Source organism: Bubalus bubalis, chromosome 13 (genome assembly GCF_019923935.1).
Source record: "Bubalus bubalis isolate 160015118507 breed Murrah chromosome 13, NDDB_SH_1, whole genome shotgun sequence".
Lineage (NCBI taxonomy): Eukaryota > Metazoa > Chordata > Mammalia > Artiodactyla > Bovidae > Bubalus > Bubalus bubalis.
The window spans coordinates 37,510,788-37,530,195 of NC_059169.1; the positions used below are offsets into that span (position 1 = coordinate 37,510,788).

Genomic DNA, 19,408 nt, shown 5'->3' on the forward strand with positions numbered 1-19,408 from the left:
CCTATTTTAATTTTATAATTCCTAGTCTTTACTTTTTCTTACTCTCAGATTTATTTAAGAGTCTATTTTCACTTGATCCATTCAGTCTACACTCATTACTGATTAAGAGTGAGAGGTAAATCTTTAGGATTTCTAAATGATTACACACATCTGAGCAGATTGCAGTATCTCACCCTGGTTGAGGTGGTGAAGCCCTTGTCAGAACATTTTAATTTTCCTTTTCACTTGTTCATTCAGCCTGTGATAAACTTCCCTCCTATACTATTATAGACCTTGAATGAAAGTTTATAGTGTGTAGGTCCCCAGAATACCTTGATTCCTCAGAAATTTACTATCTAGTAATCAATCTCCTGTGAACTTACTGTTTTAATAGGAAAGCCCCAAATTTCAAGTGCCTAATTCACAACCTTGGGAGTTTCTAAAGGTCCTGACTTGGATAGCCATACTTTTTTCTTTCTCAGAGGAGTTTGTAATGCTTGCTAGAATCTTAAACTTTAATTTTTCCCTCTTGTAGCTCTTCCAAACTTCTGCAGCCAACTTTGAGCAGAAGCAGGCTCTATAGTTAAAAAGATAGTTTTGAACCAAAAATAAGTGCTTTGATCCTCCCTAATCAAAGTCTGTAATTAATGATGTAGTACTTGTGTGTATGTGTATTTTCCCATATTGACTACCAAGTTATTATGATATACATTAGTGACATTCAGACTTAAGGCATAGAACATTTTCTGCAATGGAGTCTTAGCTTGAAACTCACAGATAAGAGGAAGGATGGTCTGACAGAAAAGAGGAACCTCAGTCCACCTCTTTCTTGAATATTCATCTATCCTAGAGTTCTGTGCAGCATAGTTTGAAAACTATTGGTCTGAAAAATATTGGTATCTCTTTGCAAAGTGAGTGATAATTTGTTCACATGTTACAACTGTGATAACTTACAAGTTTATAGTTCTGACATTATAAATAAAGTGAAATGTATAATTTGACTAAAAAGACACTGTCAGATAATATTGATTTGTGAATTTAGAGTGATATAGTCTGATTTTATTCTTGGTTAGTCTCTTAATGGAATATACCTTTAGAGAGGTTTAAACCCTCTTGTTAAAGGTAGGTTATTTTACTGAACTCCTGAGAAACTTTTGGATAGTTTTGTTAAATACGTGTTAGTAACACTTGGGTACAGACTACTGATACTTTTACTTTTGTCATTTATAGGTTGATGGCCTTAATTCTCTCCACTCTGTTAAAGCCAGTGCTAACCGATTCACAAAGACAAGTCAGGGGAGAAGTTGGAACACAGGGAATGGGTCCCCAGATGCCATCTGTTTTTCGGTAGACAAGCCTGGAATAGTTGTGGTCGGTTTTTCTGTCTATGGAGGAGGTGGAATTCATGAATATGAATTAGAGGTGTTGGTTGATGATGTAAGTACCACTCTTAGTATGCATTTTGGTGTGTGGGTTGTGTGTCAGGACATACATCATTATAATAGTGCAGTGGTCCAAATCCAAATAGTGCAGTTTAACAGATTAGTCATAGATGGGCAACGTTAGAGAAATTAAAAGGGAGCAATTCTTCTTGATTGTTTGTGTACCATTTGGATCGCTCCTGCTTCATGTTTTCTGCACTTCCAGGGAAGATTTTAAATGAAAATGAAAAATTATGTAACTAGGCCTCAGATTATAAATCTTGAGTAATTTCTTTCCTTCTTTTTTTTTTTTTTTTTTTTTTACTGTTATAATATTTCAGAAAACAAGAACAGTATTCAGACTGGTATTATTACCCCTATCAGTGATTAAGCGGTTTTGTCAAGAGTGCTAATGGATGATTAATAGTAAAGTGTGTTGTTGGTTGAATTAGCTGTATCTTGCTGTATCCACTATAGATTTTTTAAAGCGCCTAAGTTTCATAAAGTTTTATTAAAATGAGACAAGTAGCATGTAAATTATTTGCTAATAAATAAGTCTATCTGTATTTTGCTTCTCTTAAACAATTAATTCAGTTAATTATTTCCTTAAGCTCTATAATTAGATATAGCATTCTGATGAAGAAGGGGAAATCATTTTAAGACAGATGAGAAAAGCCTATGTATGATATAATTTGTAGATAGTAGGAAATAAATACAAATGAATAGAGGACCAAAAATGTTTTCTTTAGTATATATGGATGAATGCTAACTGATAATAATTTTATATGCAAGAAAATAGACTGCTTAAAAACAGTAATTGATTGTAAGTCAAAATTGTTCATGTAATGAAATTAAGAATATGTGCGGGCTTTGTTTTGTTTCAATTAGAGTGAGCATGCAGGAGATTCAACTCATTCTCACAGATGGACATCTCTGGAATTAGTCAAAGGAACTTACACAACAGATGATTCACCCAGTGATATAGCTGAAATCAGACTTGACAAAGTTGTTCCTTTAAAGGTAATTTTAACAATGTGTTTAGTTTGTAAATGGAATGTATTATTATGAGTTTATGTAAAAACAATGGTAGAAAGTTTTGTGGTCCTTTAAATACAGTACTGACTGTATTCCTAATGTGTTACTGTATTGTATTCTACTTTTGCAAAAGGTTCTTAAAGTTAGATATAGTGGAAAGTAGCCGTAGATTTTGGAGTCAAATAAACCTAGCTTTCAGATACCTGCTTTTCCCAATATTAGCTCTGAGACGTTGGACATGTCATCATTTGCCCACTCTGAGACTGATCTATAGGTTGGGAAGGATAATACCTCCATTGTAACATTGTTCAGATTAAATTAAGAAATGGAGAAGAGTACTTGCCTCAGTGTCTAGCACAATATTGAAACTCAATAAATATTAGTTCCTATTTTTTCTTCTCTTATTGTGTGAGAACTCATTTAAAGAACAAGTGGTCTTAACAAATAGTGTTAACTATTAAAGCTATTATTATTATATATAACTTAATTTTCTAGCAGTAAATAACTGTTAGGAAAACAAATTTTGCTTCATATTAAAGTAATAATAGAGTAATTCTGAATCCAACCATAATAATTTTCATTACACAGCTGAGTTTTGGATGAGGTAACTTAATTAGTTACTTCATCAACAAGATATATGATACTAAAAAAACAAAAAACATCATTATGAAGTTTATGTCTTGGTTGTTAGGCACCAGTATCTATATCATATTTTTTTTATACAAGTGAATCTTGTTTTGTCTTACAGATATTTTTTCCCATGTTTGCCTCTTTCTGTCTCTGAATGTCTCTCTTAAGATAAAAATATAATGAACTCATTCTTGTATTTTTCCTGTACGTAAAACAAGCTTAAAAGTTAAACTTATCAAAGGAAAATCTTAATTCATGTATTCAAAATCTTTTATTATGGCTAATATTCTTTACAGTGTGATTAAAAGCAGACACTATAGTTACACTGCCTGTATTTAAATCCTACTTCCATCACTATTTACTAGTTGTGTGACTTTGGGCAAATTATTTAACTTCTCTTACCACAGATTCCTCATCTGTAAAATAGGGGTAATAATGGTACTTAACCTTATGAGGCCATTTTAAGGATTAATTTAAGTAAATCACAAAAGCATTCTGTTAAATAATAAATCAGTAAGTGTTAATTATTACCCTGCTTGACTTACTGAAAACTCATTTAAGCAAATTGTGTATAAATATGACATTCTTTATACAGTTGGCCCTTGAACAATGTGGGAATTAGAGGTGTTGAACCTTCTCACAGTGAAAAATCCAAGTATAACTTACAGTCAGCCCTTTTTATACCTACCTGTGCTGGGTCTGCCAAAGCTATGGTTTTTCCAGTAGTCATGGACAGATGTGAGAGTTGGGCCATAAAGAAGTCTGAGTGCCAAAGAACTGATGCTTTCAAACTGTGGTGCTGGAAAAGACTCTTGAGAGTCCCCTGGACAGCAAGATCAAACCAGTCAATCCTAAAGGAAATCAACCGTGAATATTATCATTGGAAGGACTGATGTTGAAGCTGAAGCTCCAGTATTTTGGCCACCTGATGCGAAGAGCCGACTCGTTGGAAAAGACCCTGATGCTGGGCAAGATTGAAGGCAGAAGGAGAAGGGCGCAGCAGAGGATGAGACGGTTGGATGGCATCGCCGTCACGATGGACACGAATCTGAACAAACTCCGAGAGATAGGAAGGACAGAGGAGCCTGCTGCAGCCCATGGCGTTGCAAAGAGTCAGACACAGCTTAGCAACTGAGCAAAACAAAAATGCTGGTTGCACGTGTTTTGATTCAGCCAGCCTCGGGTGGTGTAGTACTGCAGTATTTATTGCTGAAGAATGTTCAGTGTAATAGACCCATGCAGCTCACACCCATGATGCTCAGGGCCAAGTGTATTTGCCCAGTTTACTACTAGAGTTCATTTTATATTAATATATCCTCGTACATTGTAAATAAGTATAAACATGCTTTACCTCTTTATCGTGAAGGAAAATGTTAAATACGCTGTGCGCTTGAGGAACTATGGAAGCCGCACAGCCAATGGAGATGGAGGAATGACCACGGTTCAGTGCCCTGATGGCGTGACGTTCACATTCAGTACATGCAGCTTGAGTAGTAATGGCACAAACCAAACCAGGGGACAGATTCCCCAGATACTCTACTACAGGTAGGTGTGTATAGGGTCAGGGAGCTAAGTACTTGACAGCAGCAGAACGTGTGCATTTTACTACCAAGGTACAAGAAGCTAAATGGGCGGTGGTAATTAAATTGCACAGTGTATCTTCCTTGCACATGCTAATTTGTACAAGACGGTCTCATTTTAATGTATAAATTCAGTGTTTACTTTAAAATGTTCTTTGTCATTATTTTCTTAATATCTTTGAAATGTTTATGTACAGGGTATATATGCTTTTTGTTGTCCCTTTTATAGTTTTGTGGTCTGCATTTGTGGCCAAATTTTAATGGAATTTATTTATTTTAAATGCCAAAAGTTAATGAGGAAATCCACTCTGCCGAAGTGCTATTGTTACCTTGATCCAGCTATCCTTTCTGGAGAATGTTTTGGTGTCTGTCAATCTAGTCCTTGCAGCCCTAGAGTATATAATAATGTATTTCTAATAATATGTTTAACAAAAACCATTCCTTATGTAAACTATGAAAAACAGAATTACAATAATTTTGAGTTTAAAAAAACTTTTAAATATACATTTCTCACTGAGTCTACATTTTTCTTTTAACAACTTAGCTGGAACCATAGGTAGTAGTGAGTAGCATTCACCTCATTTGTCCTCAGTCTGACTTGACAGCGAATCACTGAAGTTGCCCATAGGTTTCAGAGGCTTACTGCTTCCTTTTTCCTTCACAGACAATCTGGGGACACTGCCTTGGCAGTGAGGATCTGTCTTGAGGATCTTCTTTCTTTCTCTGTGTAAAATAGAATAGAAATAGTAGGCACAAATAGCTCTATAGTGGCATGTTGCTGCTGAGACACAAAAGCTTTCTAGTCTTTTCACCGTAATGAAATCCCTTTTCTGTTACATAGCCTTACAACAAACAGTACATTTTTCTCTCTCTCTAAGTATAGGCAAGAAACCACATCATGCGCTAAAGATAAAAAAGATGGAGAGTCCCTTAAAAGTATCTGCTATCCAGAGTTTATACCTTATACAAAATGCAATGTTTATATTTTGATATTTTCCACAAAGATTTAAGTATCCTTAGCTTTCATTTTTAATTAATTAAGTTTTAAAAGATTAAAATCACTTAACTGTGAAAGCCGTGTTATTCTGATGTCTGCCAAGTGTACGTCTCTAGCTCCTAGCTCCTCTAAGCCCTGGAATGAATATCCAGGCCCCTCTGAACTTCATCAGGGTGATGGTAAGGGAGATGGTGATTAGAGGTCCTGTGTCCTGAGCACTCCCTTTCTGCCATACGGTTCTCGCCCTGTGTCAGTTCAACTAGTCCTTGCAGGAACTCCATGGGGTGTGCAATTTCCTATCCCTCCTTTACAGATGAGGGAACTGAGGCCCGGAGTGACTCAGCGACTTAGCAGCAGCAGCAGCCTCTAAACCAGTCTCTCTCTTTTCACTGAGCTCTCTTACACTCTGTCCTACACCATGCAGCCAGAGTGACCTCAGTGAAATATAAATCCTGTCAAGTTTTTAGGTGAGCCCTTGCTCACCTTCTCCTCATAGCTTCCCTTTCCCTGCTGCTGCTAAGTCACTTCAGTCACGTCTGACTCTGTGTGACCTCATAGACGACAGCCACCCGGCTCCCCCGTCCCTGGTATTCTCCAGGCAAGAACACTGGAGTGGGTTGCCATTTCCTTCTCCAATGCATGAAAGTGAAAAGTGAAAGGGAAGTCGCTGAGTCATGTCCAACTCTTAGCGACCCCGTGGACTCCAGCCTTCCAGGATAAAATGTAAAGTCTTTACTCGTGTGATCTGACTCTTGTTTACCTTACCCACCTGTCACCCTTTACTCTTTCTCCTTTCATTCTAGTCACACTTGTCTTCATTCTATTCCTTGATCTCATCCATCTTGTTCCTATCTGAAACTTCATCTTACCGTTCTTTTGGCCTGACTGCTCTTCTCCCAGCTCCTCCAGGTCTTTTTTAGAAAACACAGTTCAGGCCTTTGCTTAAGTAGTGGTCTGTCATGATGTTATGTACTTTAAAAAAAAAATAAAATGACTTTAAGCTCTTATGTGGCTTTTTCTTTGACGCCCTATTATGCCTTGAAACTATGTAGTTATACATTTACTATTTTTTAACTTTAACTTTTTAAGCTTGTGATCCAGATGTGATTCCTAGAGTTAGATCATGTTTTACCCACTATGTAAAATGATGTCATGTGTTACTCATGTTACAGGAGTGAATTTGATGGAGATTTACAATCCCAACTTCTAAGTAAAGCCAATGAAGAAGATAAAAACTGTAGCAGAGCTCTCTCTGTGGTAAGCACTGTTGTTCGAGCTGCAAAAGACCTCTTGCACAGAGCTCTTGCTGTGGACGGTAAGATTTTTTTTTTACTTCCTTAATAGTCACATTTTAGATTCTTTATTCTCCAACTTAGATGCAGAGTTACTAAAGAAGAACTACCTTATAAAATCCCAGAGTGATCCCTTATGGGTCTGCACATACACATATGTTCATTTTGGATCAGCCATGCTCTCCATACACTAATGCAAAATTTGTTAGAATGTTCCAAAGCAGTTATTTTACACTGTAGTTTTCTGAGTCAGCCCATTAAGAGGAAAACTCTTAATTGAGTCTTTGCTTCTTTTAGTAGTTTAAAAAACAATTTTTTGTTTTCCACTTTAGACCTGGTTTTCTTTCTGTAATAGCATCACCATGCATCCAAAGGTCTGGGCAACCCCAAACGTCTTTCCAGATTCACTTATCTAAATTGAGTTTTTCAGGTTCTTCCCCTGGAAACTCCCCAGTTTCTATTCTCTCTATCTGTTCTCCTATAGTTCAGGCTGCCGTGGTTCAAGCACACATACTCTTTTTCATGAGTGGATAACATCCTAATAATCACCCTGCCACCTTTTACCCACTGCCACACTGCAGCAGAGTTAACATTTACAAAAACCTTACTGTTCACTATAACACTTGTTCCTAAATATAGTTGTATGTCAAAATCACGTGAGAAACTTGCTGAAAATAAAGAGTATTTGGTCTATCCAAACCAGTAGCTTAGGCTGGACAAGGAAACTATATTTTTTACCTCAATGCCCAGCCTGTTCTGATGCAACAGCAGATGTAGAAAAAAATATCTAGAAATAATTGGCCCTTAATAGAAAGGTCTTCAACTTATCTTCCTAGCACCATGCTCATGGAACAATAAAATGTCCATCAGCAAAGTGCTTTCCTTGGGAAACACAGAAGGCAGTGTAGCTAACAGCAAACATTTTTGGAGTATTTACTATGTCTGCAGGCATTCTTTAAGCATTTTACAGATGTTAACTCATTGAATCATCACAACATCTGATGAGGGAAGTATGTTATCCTCCATTACAGTTGAGTGACCTGCACACAAAGATTATGTTATTTGCCCAGCTTCAGACGTGTAGCCATGTATGGCACCAAGAGTACTGGTTTAACATCATGACTGTAACCCTGAGTTCTAATTCCGGTTCTGTCATTTTACAGATGTATGATTTTGGATAAGGTACTTACTTAAACACTATGTGCCTTGGTTTCCACTTCTAAACAAGGGGCGATAATAAAGAACCTTATTGTAAGGATTAATGGAGATAATGTGTGTAGAGCCCTTAGAATAGTGCCAGGTCCTTGATAAGTACTTGGTCAATGTCAACTATAATTTTACTCAAGACACTAGAATATAGGTTTAGTACAGTTGTATATATGTTACAGTGAAATTGCTTTCTAACTGTAGTATTAATGCCTTTTTTAGCTGATGACATTCCAGAACTGCTTAGCTCTTCCAGTCTGTTTTCCATGCTGCTTCCCCTTATTATAGCCTACATAGGACCAGTAGCTGCTGCTATTCCTAAGGTGTGTAATTCAATTCTCTAACTTTGAATCTTTTTTTGGTAAATGTAGTTTTATTTAGACTTTGTGTCTTTCCTTTAAAAATAATCTTTCAGGCATCTGGGTTACAGGTAACAAGTAGAAAGACATGTACATGGTAGAAGTTATTAGTTAAATAACTAACTCTCTGATCTTAGTATCACTTCCTAGTTTACTTTGTAATAGTATTGTTTTGTGATAGTATTAATTTGTAATAGTATTGTTTATTGGCTTTACATTTGAAGAACTTGGAGATAAGAAATATATTTTAGAATATGATATGTAAGGAAAGCTTAAGTTAATTAAGACCTTTAAAATTTATAATGTTGATGCCAAACCTCCATTTTGTATAAAAATAGCAATGTAAAAAGGTTGTTAAATTGTGAAATATTCAAGACATGGAAGAAATGATAAACTACTGATCCTTTGGCATAATAAATTTTGAGTAAAACCTAATTTATTGCAGATCACAGAAAGGCAGAAGGGTTTAAATATATAAACGTGGTTATATTCATGTAACACCTAAGACTTTTAAGCTAAATCTTTTTTTCCCATAGTACAAATTTCTCTTTGAGTGAAAATGTAACTAGAAGAAACTCTAAATGGAAATTCTTAAGAATAAGGATAATCAACAATTACAGTAATTAATAACTTTAAAGCAACTTTCACACTTACTATCTCACTTAATCATTCTTTTTTATACTAGGTGGCTGTAGAAGTCTTTGGACTTGTCCAACAGTTACTTCCTTCAGTTGCCATTCTGAATCAGAAGTATGCACCCCCTGCCTTCAATCCTAATCAGTCAACAGATAGTACCACAGGAAATCAGCCTGAACAAGGCTTGTCTGCCTGTACGACCTCTAATCACTATGCTGTCATAGAGAGCGAGCACCCCTATAAGCCTGCATGTGTCATGCACTACAAGGTGGGCACTGATTCCTAGGAACCGTTTAAACTTAAAACTTGATTTGATGTTCTGTATTGATTTCTTGACTTCCCTGGTGGCTCAGACGGTAAAGCGTCTGTTTACGACATGGGAGACTCAGGTTCAATCCCTGGGTTGGGAAGATCCCTTGGAGAAGGAAATGGCAATCCACTCCAGTACTATTGCCTGGAAAATCCCATGGACAGAGGAGCCTGGTAGGCTACAGTTCATGGGGTCGCAAAGAGCCGGACACGACTGAGTGACTTCATGTTCATGTTCATGTTCATGTTCATTGATTTCTTAAAGGATACTTACCCTCTGTTCAGAAGTGTAACTTCTATGCATAGAAAATCAGCAGGTGGTTAGACACTGTCAAGCACACAAAAGGGTTTAAGACAGAATTTTTACTGTTAAATAGTACACTTTTATGGGGTTTATGAAAGGTATTTTCATATCTTTTTGTAAGTACAAGGCTGTGTGCAATGCTCAATTGCATATTGTTTATCATAATAGTGGATATAAGCATTAACATTTAAAAATCACATATTTGGGGACATTCCTGGTGGTCCAGTCATTGAGACTTTGCCTTCCAGTGCAGGGTTGCGGGTTCGATACCTGGTCGGGGAGCTAGGAACCCACGTGCGTCAGGGTCAAAAAAAAAAAAGGCGTTAATAACAGAAGGAATACTGTAACAAATTCAATAAAAACTTTAAAAAATAATAAACGAAAATCAACTTTTTTGGACTGATGTTAGTTATACCACAGCCTGATCTCTGAAAATTTATATACCCAGTGCAGGATTTATAATACTACACATAATGTTAAAATGTACATATAAAATATTTAAATGTTTTTATAGAGTATTCAAAATCCTATTCCTTGCTTTCTAAATTGTATCATTTAAGGGGGAGAAAGAGAATTTGTCCACTTAATTATAAGTTTACGTTTTGGTACTCAGTCACTCAGTCATGTCCAATTCTTTGTGACCCCAAGGACTATAACCTGCCAGGCTCCTCTGCCCATGGAATTTTCCAGGCAAAAACACTGGAATGGGTTGCCATTTCCTGCACCAAGGGATCTTCCCAACCCAGGGACTGAACCCACGTCTCTTGCATCCCTTGCATTGGCAGGTGTATTCTTTACCATTTGTAAAATATTCAGCTCTTTGTTGTAGAATATGGTAAACATATGAAAAGATGCACCAGTATAGTGTAGCCCATTTGTGCATCATCCCAGTCACCAGTTATCAACTATTGGTCAAACTCTTGTATTTATTCCCCACTCTTTTGTCCCTTCTCATATTATATTAAGGGCTTCTCAGGTGGTTCATTGGTAAAATATCTGCCTGACAATGCAGGAGATGTGGGTTTGATCCCTGGGTCAGGAAGATCCCCTCGAGGGGGAAATGGTAACCCACTCCAGTATTCTTGCCTGGGAAATCCCATATACAGAGGGCTACAGTCCATTGGGTTGCAAAAGAGTCACAAGTGACTTAGTGACTAAACAACAACAATATAGTTTAAAGCATATTCATGGATTTTTTTGTATCTCTAAAAATATAAGGACCTGTAAAAAATAATGTCATTCTCACACTTTAAAAAAACTAATAATTCCTTCATGTTATTCCATATGTACATTTTTAAATATTTGAATTAGAATCCAAATGAGATTGATACATTATGATTGGTTGTGTTTCTTAAGTCTCTTTTAATCTAGTGTTCCCCTCCATCTCTCTTTTTTTTGTTTCCTTGAATTTTATTTAAGAAATTGGACTTTTTTTTGATAGACTCCTCCTGAGTCCTTTAGAGACATCCCCTGTAGTCATTCATAGCATCCTCACTGCCTGGTGTAAGATGTTACAGGCTCTGGTATAAGATGTTATAAGAGGCTTACACATTTCTGCCTCAAGTCTGAAACCTGCGATTTTTTCAAAGTGCTGTGGTTTGAACATTTGCCATTTTTCCCATCTGTGTTCATAGAATTTTTTTAAACCCAGACTGGGCTTCCCTGGTGGCTCACCATTAACGAATCTTCCAGCAGTGCAGGTGCCTCAGGAGATACAGGTTCAATCCCTGGATCAGGAAGATCCCATGGAGAAGGAAATGGCAACCCACTCCAGTGTTATTGCTGGGAGAATCCCATGGACAGAGAAGCCTGGTGGGCTACACAGTTCATGGGGTCGCAGAGAGTCGGACACAACTGAAGTGACTTAGCACGCACGCACAGGATCCTCTCAGGTTCAAACATGCATTTAGTTGTTAGGCCACTTCTGTCTTTTTAATCTGAAATAGTTCCTCAGCCTCTCTTCATCTTTTACGATATTGGTGTTTTTGAAGAACACAATCAGTGGTTTTGTAAAAAAATATTATTTTATTTGTATTTCATTGATAGTTTTTTAATGATTAGATTCAGGTTGTGCATTTTGGGTGGCAACCTGTCGTGTTCTCCTCAATGTGTCCCATCAGGAAGTACTTCAGTTCAGTTCAGTTGCTCAGTCGTGTCTGACTCTTTGCGACCCCATGAATCGCAGCACACCAGGCCTCCCTGTCCATCACCAACTCCCGGAGTTCACTCAGACTCATGTCCATCGAGTCAGTGATGTCATTCAGCCATCTCATCCTCTGTCGTCCCCTTCTCCTCCTGCCCCCAACCCCTCCCAGCATCAGAGTCTTTTCCGATAAGTCAACTCTTCGCATGAGGTGGCCAAAGTACTGGAGTTTCGCTTTAGCATCATTCCCTCCAAAGAAATCCCAGGGCTGATCTCCTTCAGAATGGACTGGTTGGATCTCCTTGCAGTCCAAGGGACTCTCAGGAGTCTTCTCCAACACCACAGTTCAAAAGCATCAATTCTTTGGCACTCAGCCTTCTTCACAGTTCAACTCTCACATCCATACATGACCACAGGAAAAACCATAGCCTTGACTAGACGGACCTTTGTTGGCAAAGTAATGTCTCTGCTTTTCAATATGCTATACTTAGTCACTTGATTAAGGTGACAGTTCCACCAAAAAAAAGCATCTTTTTTTTTCCTTTGAAAATGTCTATGGGTAAATATCCATGGGTTAGAGATTGTGTAAAAAATACTGTCTTTCAACAAATTCTAGCACCCTTTGGTTATTCTAGGGCTTCCCTTGTGGCTCAGACAGTAAAGCTATCTGTAATGTAGGTCTATGTATCTGTCTATCTGTAATGCAGGTGACCTGGGCTCGATCCCTGGATTGGGAAGATCCCCTGGAGAAGGAAATGGCAGCCCACTCCAGTATTCTTGCCTGGAAAATCCCATGGACAGAGAAGCCTGGTGGGTTACTGTCCATGGGGTTGAAAAGTGTCAGACACGACTGAGTGACTTCACTTTCACTTTGGTTATTCTTACCGAAATCATTTATTGGTATGGTGGTTGCAAGATGGTGGTTTTCTAATTCTGTTTTTCCTCCCTGCTGGTGTTCTGTTATAAAGAAGAGTTTCTCACCCCTTCTACTTTAAAAAGTGTAGTCATTTATATATTTATTTCATGTATTTATACCAGTATGTACTCAGAGATTCTCTTTTTGCTCAGCGTTACAATCTTTTGCTGTCATTCAGTTTGATGCTCAAATTTCAATTGATTTGGTCAGGGGAATTCTGTTCAAACTAGATTCTGTGTCCTTTTCCTGTGTTTTCATCAGTTTTTGAGCACTTCTTACTAATTCCAGTCAAAACCACTGAGGTATTTTCTTCATACCATTTTTGTTTATGTATGCCACTATAAAAATTAAAAATACTACATAAAATAAAGTTTCTTTGCAATGTTTTTTATATTAACCCTACTAACATTAATATAATCAAAGTACTTTATTCAGAAGTTGTTTGGAGTAGTTCATTATATATATATGTGTGTAGGTGGCTATATGATTAGTTTAATATAAAGTTAGTCTTGTTTATTTGTACTTAATTTTTATGAGTTTTTCCCCTGCCCCACTTGATTTAATATTAGTTTTAAACTATGTGAAATACTAATATAGCTACAGAAATAAAATTAAATAAAGCGACATACTCAGAATTATAAGTCCTTTTCCTTCTCTGCTTCTGCCTTACTCCAGTAAGTATCATGGTTTATCCTTACTGCATTCTTTTTTGGAAAAAAAATCATAAAGATTGATTTAGATGTAGTCTTATTTTCCTTCTTTGTTTAAAAAAATAGCACACTGTATATACTACTTTGTACTTCGCTTTTTAAAAGTAACACTGTGTGTAAAAATCTCTCCATATCCATTTATAGAGATCATCCTCATTCCTTTTTACAACTTCATAGTGCTCCAGTGTTGTCAAGATGTATCATAGTCTTTGAGCCAGTCTGATGTGTGAGCATCTGGGGTGTTTTAATTTTTTTTTTTTTTGCAATGAATAAACAGTGCATATGGTTGGGGGTTTTTTGTTTGTTTTTGTTTCCATATTGTTAGAGGCATATCTTCAAACTAAACTTCTAGAAGTAGGATTGCTGGGTTAAGCAAAGAATGGGGAGCCTTGTGCTCGGTATATCTGGAATTGCTGATTCAGACGGTGAGTGTAGTTTTGCTAGATGTTGACAGTTCCCTTCCATTGAAGTTATGGCTTTTTGTGTCCCACCAACAACATATGGGAATGTTTATTTTCTCACGGCCTCCCCAAAGGAGTATGTGTTTAAATTTGGGAGCTTTTGCCAATACAATGGGAAGAATGTTGGGAAAATGGTGCCTCAGTTTAGTTTTAATTTACATTTATGTTACTGTGAACTACGTTGAGTTTTTTATTTAAGGATTATAAAAAATCCTTTACTAAATATAGTCTAAAGTAATTTTTTTTAGATTAATATCATACTTGGGAAATTTCTTAAGGTTTATGTCATGTCCTACAACCAGTTCATAGTTTACTACTTGACATGGTCCTGCTTAACTGTAATTGGACTACAATTACAGAATTCCTTCTGCTATGATGATGACAGAAACTTTAAAATGGCTTTAAAAATACATGTAATTATGTGCCATCATAAACTCCTGCATACAGTAAAATTTTAGGATAGAAGACTATAAAAATCAAGGCTTTTATCAAGTGTATAAGTGTGTGTGTTTATATTCGCATAATATTTGAAGTTGCAAAGTTTTTTTGGTTAATGAGAAGAAGCATTTGTATTAGGTACTATGAATGGTAGATAACCTAAACGTGACTAAAACCTTACATTTTAATGATTTATTCATTTCCATCAGTGTATCTTTATATTTTACCTACGCAATTACATTGTCAGTTACCTACCTATATTCCTTAAATGCATACTGACTGAAATGGAAAATTTATTATGTAAATAAGCTCTTTTACAGGAAAATCAGATAGCTTTTTTTTTTTTTTTCAGAAATTAAGCAGTTTTGTAATTGTTTTTTTAATGATATCAGTATATACTTAGACACAATGCAGTATCAACCACATATTAGAAAACAATAGATATTACAACGGGAGAGCAGAGACAATTGATACTGACCATTAATACCTTGGTTTCTGATCACTTAATTCTTAAAATTTTACAGTATCAATTCCTTACTTAACATTAATGTTACAGTAAGTTGAAGGCATCAACTTCATCAAATGAAGGCATCATTTCCAGTATGATGTCCTACTTCTAAACTAGACCAGAAGCTAAAATCTGATTCTTCTTATGTGAGTGGCCTCTTGTCTGTTGACTTCAGGTGACATTCCCAGAGTGCGTGCGGTGGATGACACTCGAGTTTGACCCTCAGTGTGGCACTGCACAGTCGGAAGACGTCCTCCGTTTGTTGATCCCCATTAGAATTGTTCAGAATTCAGGATATGGACCAAAGTTGACAGCTGTTCATGAAAATCTGAATTCCTGGATAGAACTAAAGAAATTTTCAGGGTCCTCTGGGTGGCCTACTATGGTGTTAGTGTTGCCAGGTAAGTTTTTTTTTTTTGTCTTATTTTGTTTTATGTGGTAAAATACATGCATTTATAAGGATTATGTTTAGTAAAGATACACTATTGAAAATGTTTATTTAATTTTCAGAAGAATGTCTTCAAGACTTACTCTGTATCTAGATTGCTGTTTATTAGTGAAGACTCTCTGGGCACTGGGCATAACATGACCAAGGTTTAGAAAAGAGACTGTTCTGAGGATCTTGTGAGAAAAGATTAGCTTGTCCAAAGAAAGTGTGTCAGTCACTCAGTTGTATCTGACTCTTTGCGACCCCATTGACTGTAGCCCTCCAGGCTCTTCTGTCCATGGGGTTCTCCAGGGAAGAGTACTGGAGTGGGTTGCCATGCCCTTTCTGGGGGATCATCCCGACCTAGGGACTGAACCCAGGTCTCCTGCAATGCAGGCAGATTCTTTACTGTCTGAGCCGCCGGGGAAGCTTGACCAAAGCAGAGAGTTAATACTGAGGCCAAACTATAGAAAAAGTTGGATTAGGTGTTTATTTTCCCAGTAAGTGTTGAATTTTAAAAAGTTGCTGAGGACTTCTTTCTTTCAAGAGAGCTAGTGACCCATGGAGCCCACTAAGTTATGTAAAGCTTTGTTTTCAAGCTTGAAGAGTATTTGTGGCCAGGTGGGTGCCACAGATTTGTTATTGTAGTCTGTTGTTTTTTTAACCACTTAACCATAAGTTAAGTGATCCCGTGATCTTGCAAACCGAGAGCCAGTTCGAATTCAGAAGCTTCTTTCTTCTGATATGACCTGCCGTGTTTGTTTGTGAAGAGATCAAAGCCAGATTCCAGCTTAGAAAAAAGGCTAACCCAGGTCATCTCAGTTGGAGAAGGAAATGGCAACCCATTCCAGTATTCTTGCTAGGAAAATCCCATGGACAGAGGTGCCTGGTGGGCTACAGTCCATGGGGTCACAAAGAGTTGGACATGACTGAGCTACTTACACATACAGGTCACTTCAGTAATTGACAGATAATTGACAGTGATTGCTCATGTAACTTACTTAGGACATGTGATTAAGAAGAATTAAATCATAAAGAAAAATAACAACCTGGTATGGTTTTATTGTTTCTAGTGTTGTTTTTAGCACAGTTTTGTTCAAGTAAATGTAGAAACCCCAAAACCGAATACATTATTTAGTGCATGTGTGTTCAAGTCATGTCCGACTCTTTTGCGACCCCATGGACTGTAGTCCAACAGGTTTCTCTGTCCATGGGATTTTCCAGGCAAGAATACTGGAGTGGTTGCCATTTCCTTCTCCAGATCTTCCCTACCCAGGGATCAAATCCACATCTCTTACAGCTCCTGCATTGGCAGATGAATTCTTTACCACTGCGCCACCCGGGAAGCCTGATTTGTATTGCTACCTATCTTGAGATGGATAAAAGTAAGGAGACTTTAATAAAGTTGTTTCAGATTTTGAACTCAGTGTTAGTTTTTTTTCTTAGGGAATGAGGCCCTTTTTTCATTGGAGACTGCATCAGATTATGTGAAAGATGACAAAGCTTCTTTCTATGGTTTCAAATGTTTTGCAATTGGATATGAGTTTAGCCCTGGACCTGATGAGGTGAGAATGAATTATCTTCTTATTCTGTTAAGGAAGATTGTGTTTCTGAGGGCTACTATTGACTTGGATTGTGTTTGCTGTCTATATTCAAGAAGCCTGAAATTTTATTTTAAGCTAGGGTGTATAATCTATTTTGTAGTTTAATTTTGTACAAATTAATTGTGTCTGGTATTGCTGTTTTTAATATGTGGAGAGATCAGAGTCTGTGCAGCATGACCCAGCCTTTAAAGACGTAGTATAATCCTGCCTGTTCCAAACCTGGTTGGTGACTGTACCTTTCTGAGTGATTTTTGTAAGCTAATTTCACAAACGCACTAACTTAATATCTGTCGTAAAGATTTCAAGTAGTACTGTTTAAAAAAAAAGTTAAGGTGAAACAGTGATCATGTTCCATCAAAGTAATAAATGAAAAATCCTTTGGACTATGAGCTGTTGGTCTGAAACAGTATAACCAATGTGAGACATAATATTGAATCTCTTAAACTCTTAATTAACCATTAGCTGCTAATACATGCTTTCTTTTTGTTTCAAATGTTATGCTGGAATGCAAGTCACATTTTTTGATAATCCACATCATCTCTCAAAAATTGCATCTTCCAAACAGTTTTTACAGCATCAGATTTTTTTTTCAATTCTCCAGGGAGTCATTCAGTTGGAAAAAGAACTAGCTAATCTTGGTGGGGTTTGTGCAGCAGCTTTGATGAAAAAGGATCTAGCACTTCCTATTGGTAAGTGTGATCTTGTACTAGGTATTCATGATTTTTAAAAAAGTTACAAAATTACAAATAGAATGTTTATTAAAAAAACATCCTGAAAATAGTTTAGCAAAATGAATTTAACAGTCACATATATTCATGGGCAGCTGCTTACTATACTAGAGACAATGAGACATTTGTGTTCTATTCATGTGAAGGAAATTGCTACAACCTCTTTGAAGGAAATTTGTCAATAACTATTCAAATTTTATATAAATATACCTTTTGATATAGCATTTTTATACATATTTTCACAAATACTCAAAAACATACATTATAAGATAGATTAATTTATCAGTACTTGTGGTTATAAAACCTAGGAGCAACCAAAATGTTTGTCAGTTGGGAACTGTTCAATCAGCGATGGTATATCTATACAAAACAGATGTAAGTAGCTGTTAAATACAGTAACAGAAAAGTAAACCTATATGTCCAGGCCAAGAAAGATGTCCAGATTATATAATTATATGATGTTCATTTTTTTGAACATCATATTGTATATATATATATATGTTAATATATGTGTATGTTCCCGTGTATGTAGGCTGACACATACATACAATGATTATTTGCATACAAAGTTTTTAGAACAATACATAGGAAACTGTTGATACTGTATCTTTGAAAGGGGATGGTGGCAGAATTTTTCATTCTGCACTTCTGTATAATTCAAATATTTCCCATTGAACATGTATCACTTTGGTTATAATATTTTATAAGTTCATTAAGCTATCAGAAAATTCAATAAATGTTCTACATCAAGCAGTAAAGCAGAAAATGTTTAGAGAATACAGTCACTATCTTGGGCTTTCCTGTCAGTAACTGTTGTTTACTAAAGATGAAGTTCTTCTGTAATATAACTGAAAAAGAAAGACTCAGGTTCTGAATAATCAGTTTTTCTCTTTTTTTCTTAGATAAATACACTAAAGTAAAAATATACATTTGTGTATATAAATGTAATATATATCTTTTGATACACTTGATGGGTGCTTTTTTTAGTATTGTCTTGAGAATTACAGCTTATATTCACACTGAAAATAAGCATTTTAAAATTTAAACCACTGAGATTTATCCAGAATGATAATAGTTCTCTTCAATTTGGAATATCAATTTTTGGAGAACATGTAATGAATGCAGAAGACTAGAAAGTTAAATGAAACATTGATATATTTTGGTAAACCTTTTCATTTACATACCAGGTAATGAATTAGAGGAGGATCTTGAAATTCTTGAAGAGGCTGCTTTACAGGTATTGTCCTCAATAATTATAAGGATAAACTTTGTACATTAATTTTAAGCCAAATTTTCACTCAAATCAACCTTGTTTTTCTTGAGCATAGCACTCATTCATTGAGTATTTCATTCTACAATTGGCAGTTATAAAGATAAATAACTCATAATTGCTCCCCTTGATGGAATCAACCCCTGTATGAGCCCTTACTGAACTGCACAGTGGGTGTTGACTCTGGAGTGAGATGTAAGCCCTGCTGGAGGAAGAAGAGCTACCAAGGGCCCAGAGGAGGGTTTTGTCCAGGGGTGGACATTGAAATTAGATCTTGAAAGAAGTTTTATTTTCCAGTTAGAAAAAAGATGTTAGTAATAGTAATGGAAATAATATCTATAGAGAAACTTTATAGTTTACCATATGCTGTACTGGTGTGCTCAATTGTGGCTGACTCTGTGACCCCATGGACTGTAGCCCACCAGGCTCCTCTGTCCATGGAATTTTCCAGGCAA

The 19,408-nt window shown here is 36.4% G+C and overlaps 1 protein-coding gene across 12 annotated transcripts in view; it reads left to right on the forward strand.

The window, feature by feature from the left end:
• Positions 1-19,408, forward strand: part of MYCBP2 (MYC binding protein 2) — a 263,442-nt gene that overhangs the window by 146,701 nt on the left and 97,333 nt on the right. For all 12 annotated transcript variants that reach the window (XM_025262731.3, XM_044927209.2, XM_044927208.2 and 9 more), the window contains 10 exons: positions 1,210-1,416; positions 2,289-2,420; positions 4,432-4,610; positions 6,815-6,957; positions 8,363-8,463; positions 9,185-9,403; positions 15,100-15,325; positions 16,798-16,916; positions 17,557-17,644; positions 18,871-18,920. In XM_025262731.3, coding sequence (XP_025118516.3) covers positions 1,210-1,416; positions 2,289-2,420; positions 4,432-4,610; positions 6,815-6,957; positions 8,363-8,463; positions 9,185-9,403; positions 15,100-15,325; positions 16,798-16,916; positions 17,557-17,644; positions 18,871-18,920 — 1,464 coding nt within the window. The remainder of the gene's footprint in view (positions 1-1,209; positions 1,417-2,288; positions 2,421-4,431; positions 4,611-6,814; positions 6,958-8,362; positions 8,464-9,184; positions 9,404-15,099; positions 15,326-16,797; positions 16,917-17,556; positions 17,645-18,870; positions 18,921-19,408) is intronic.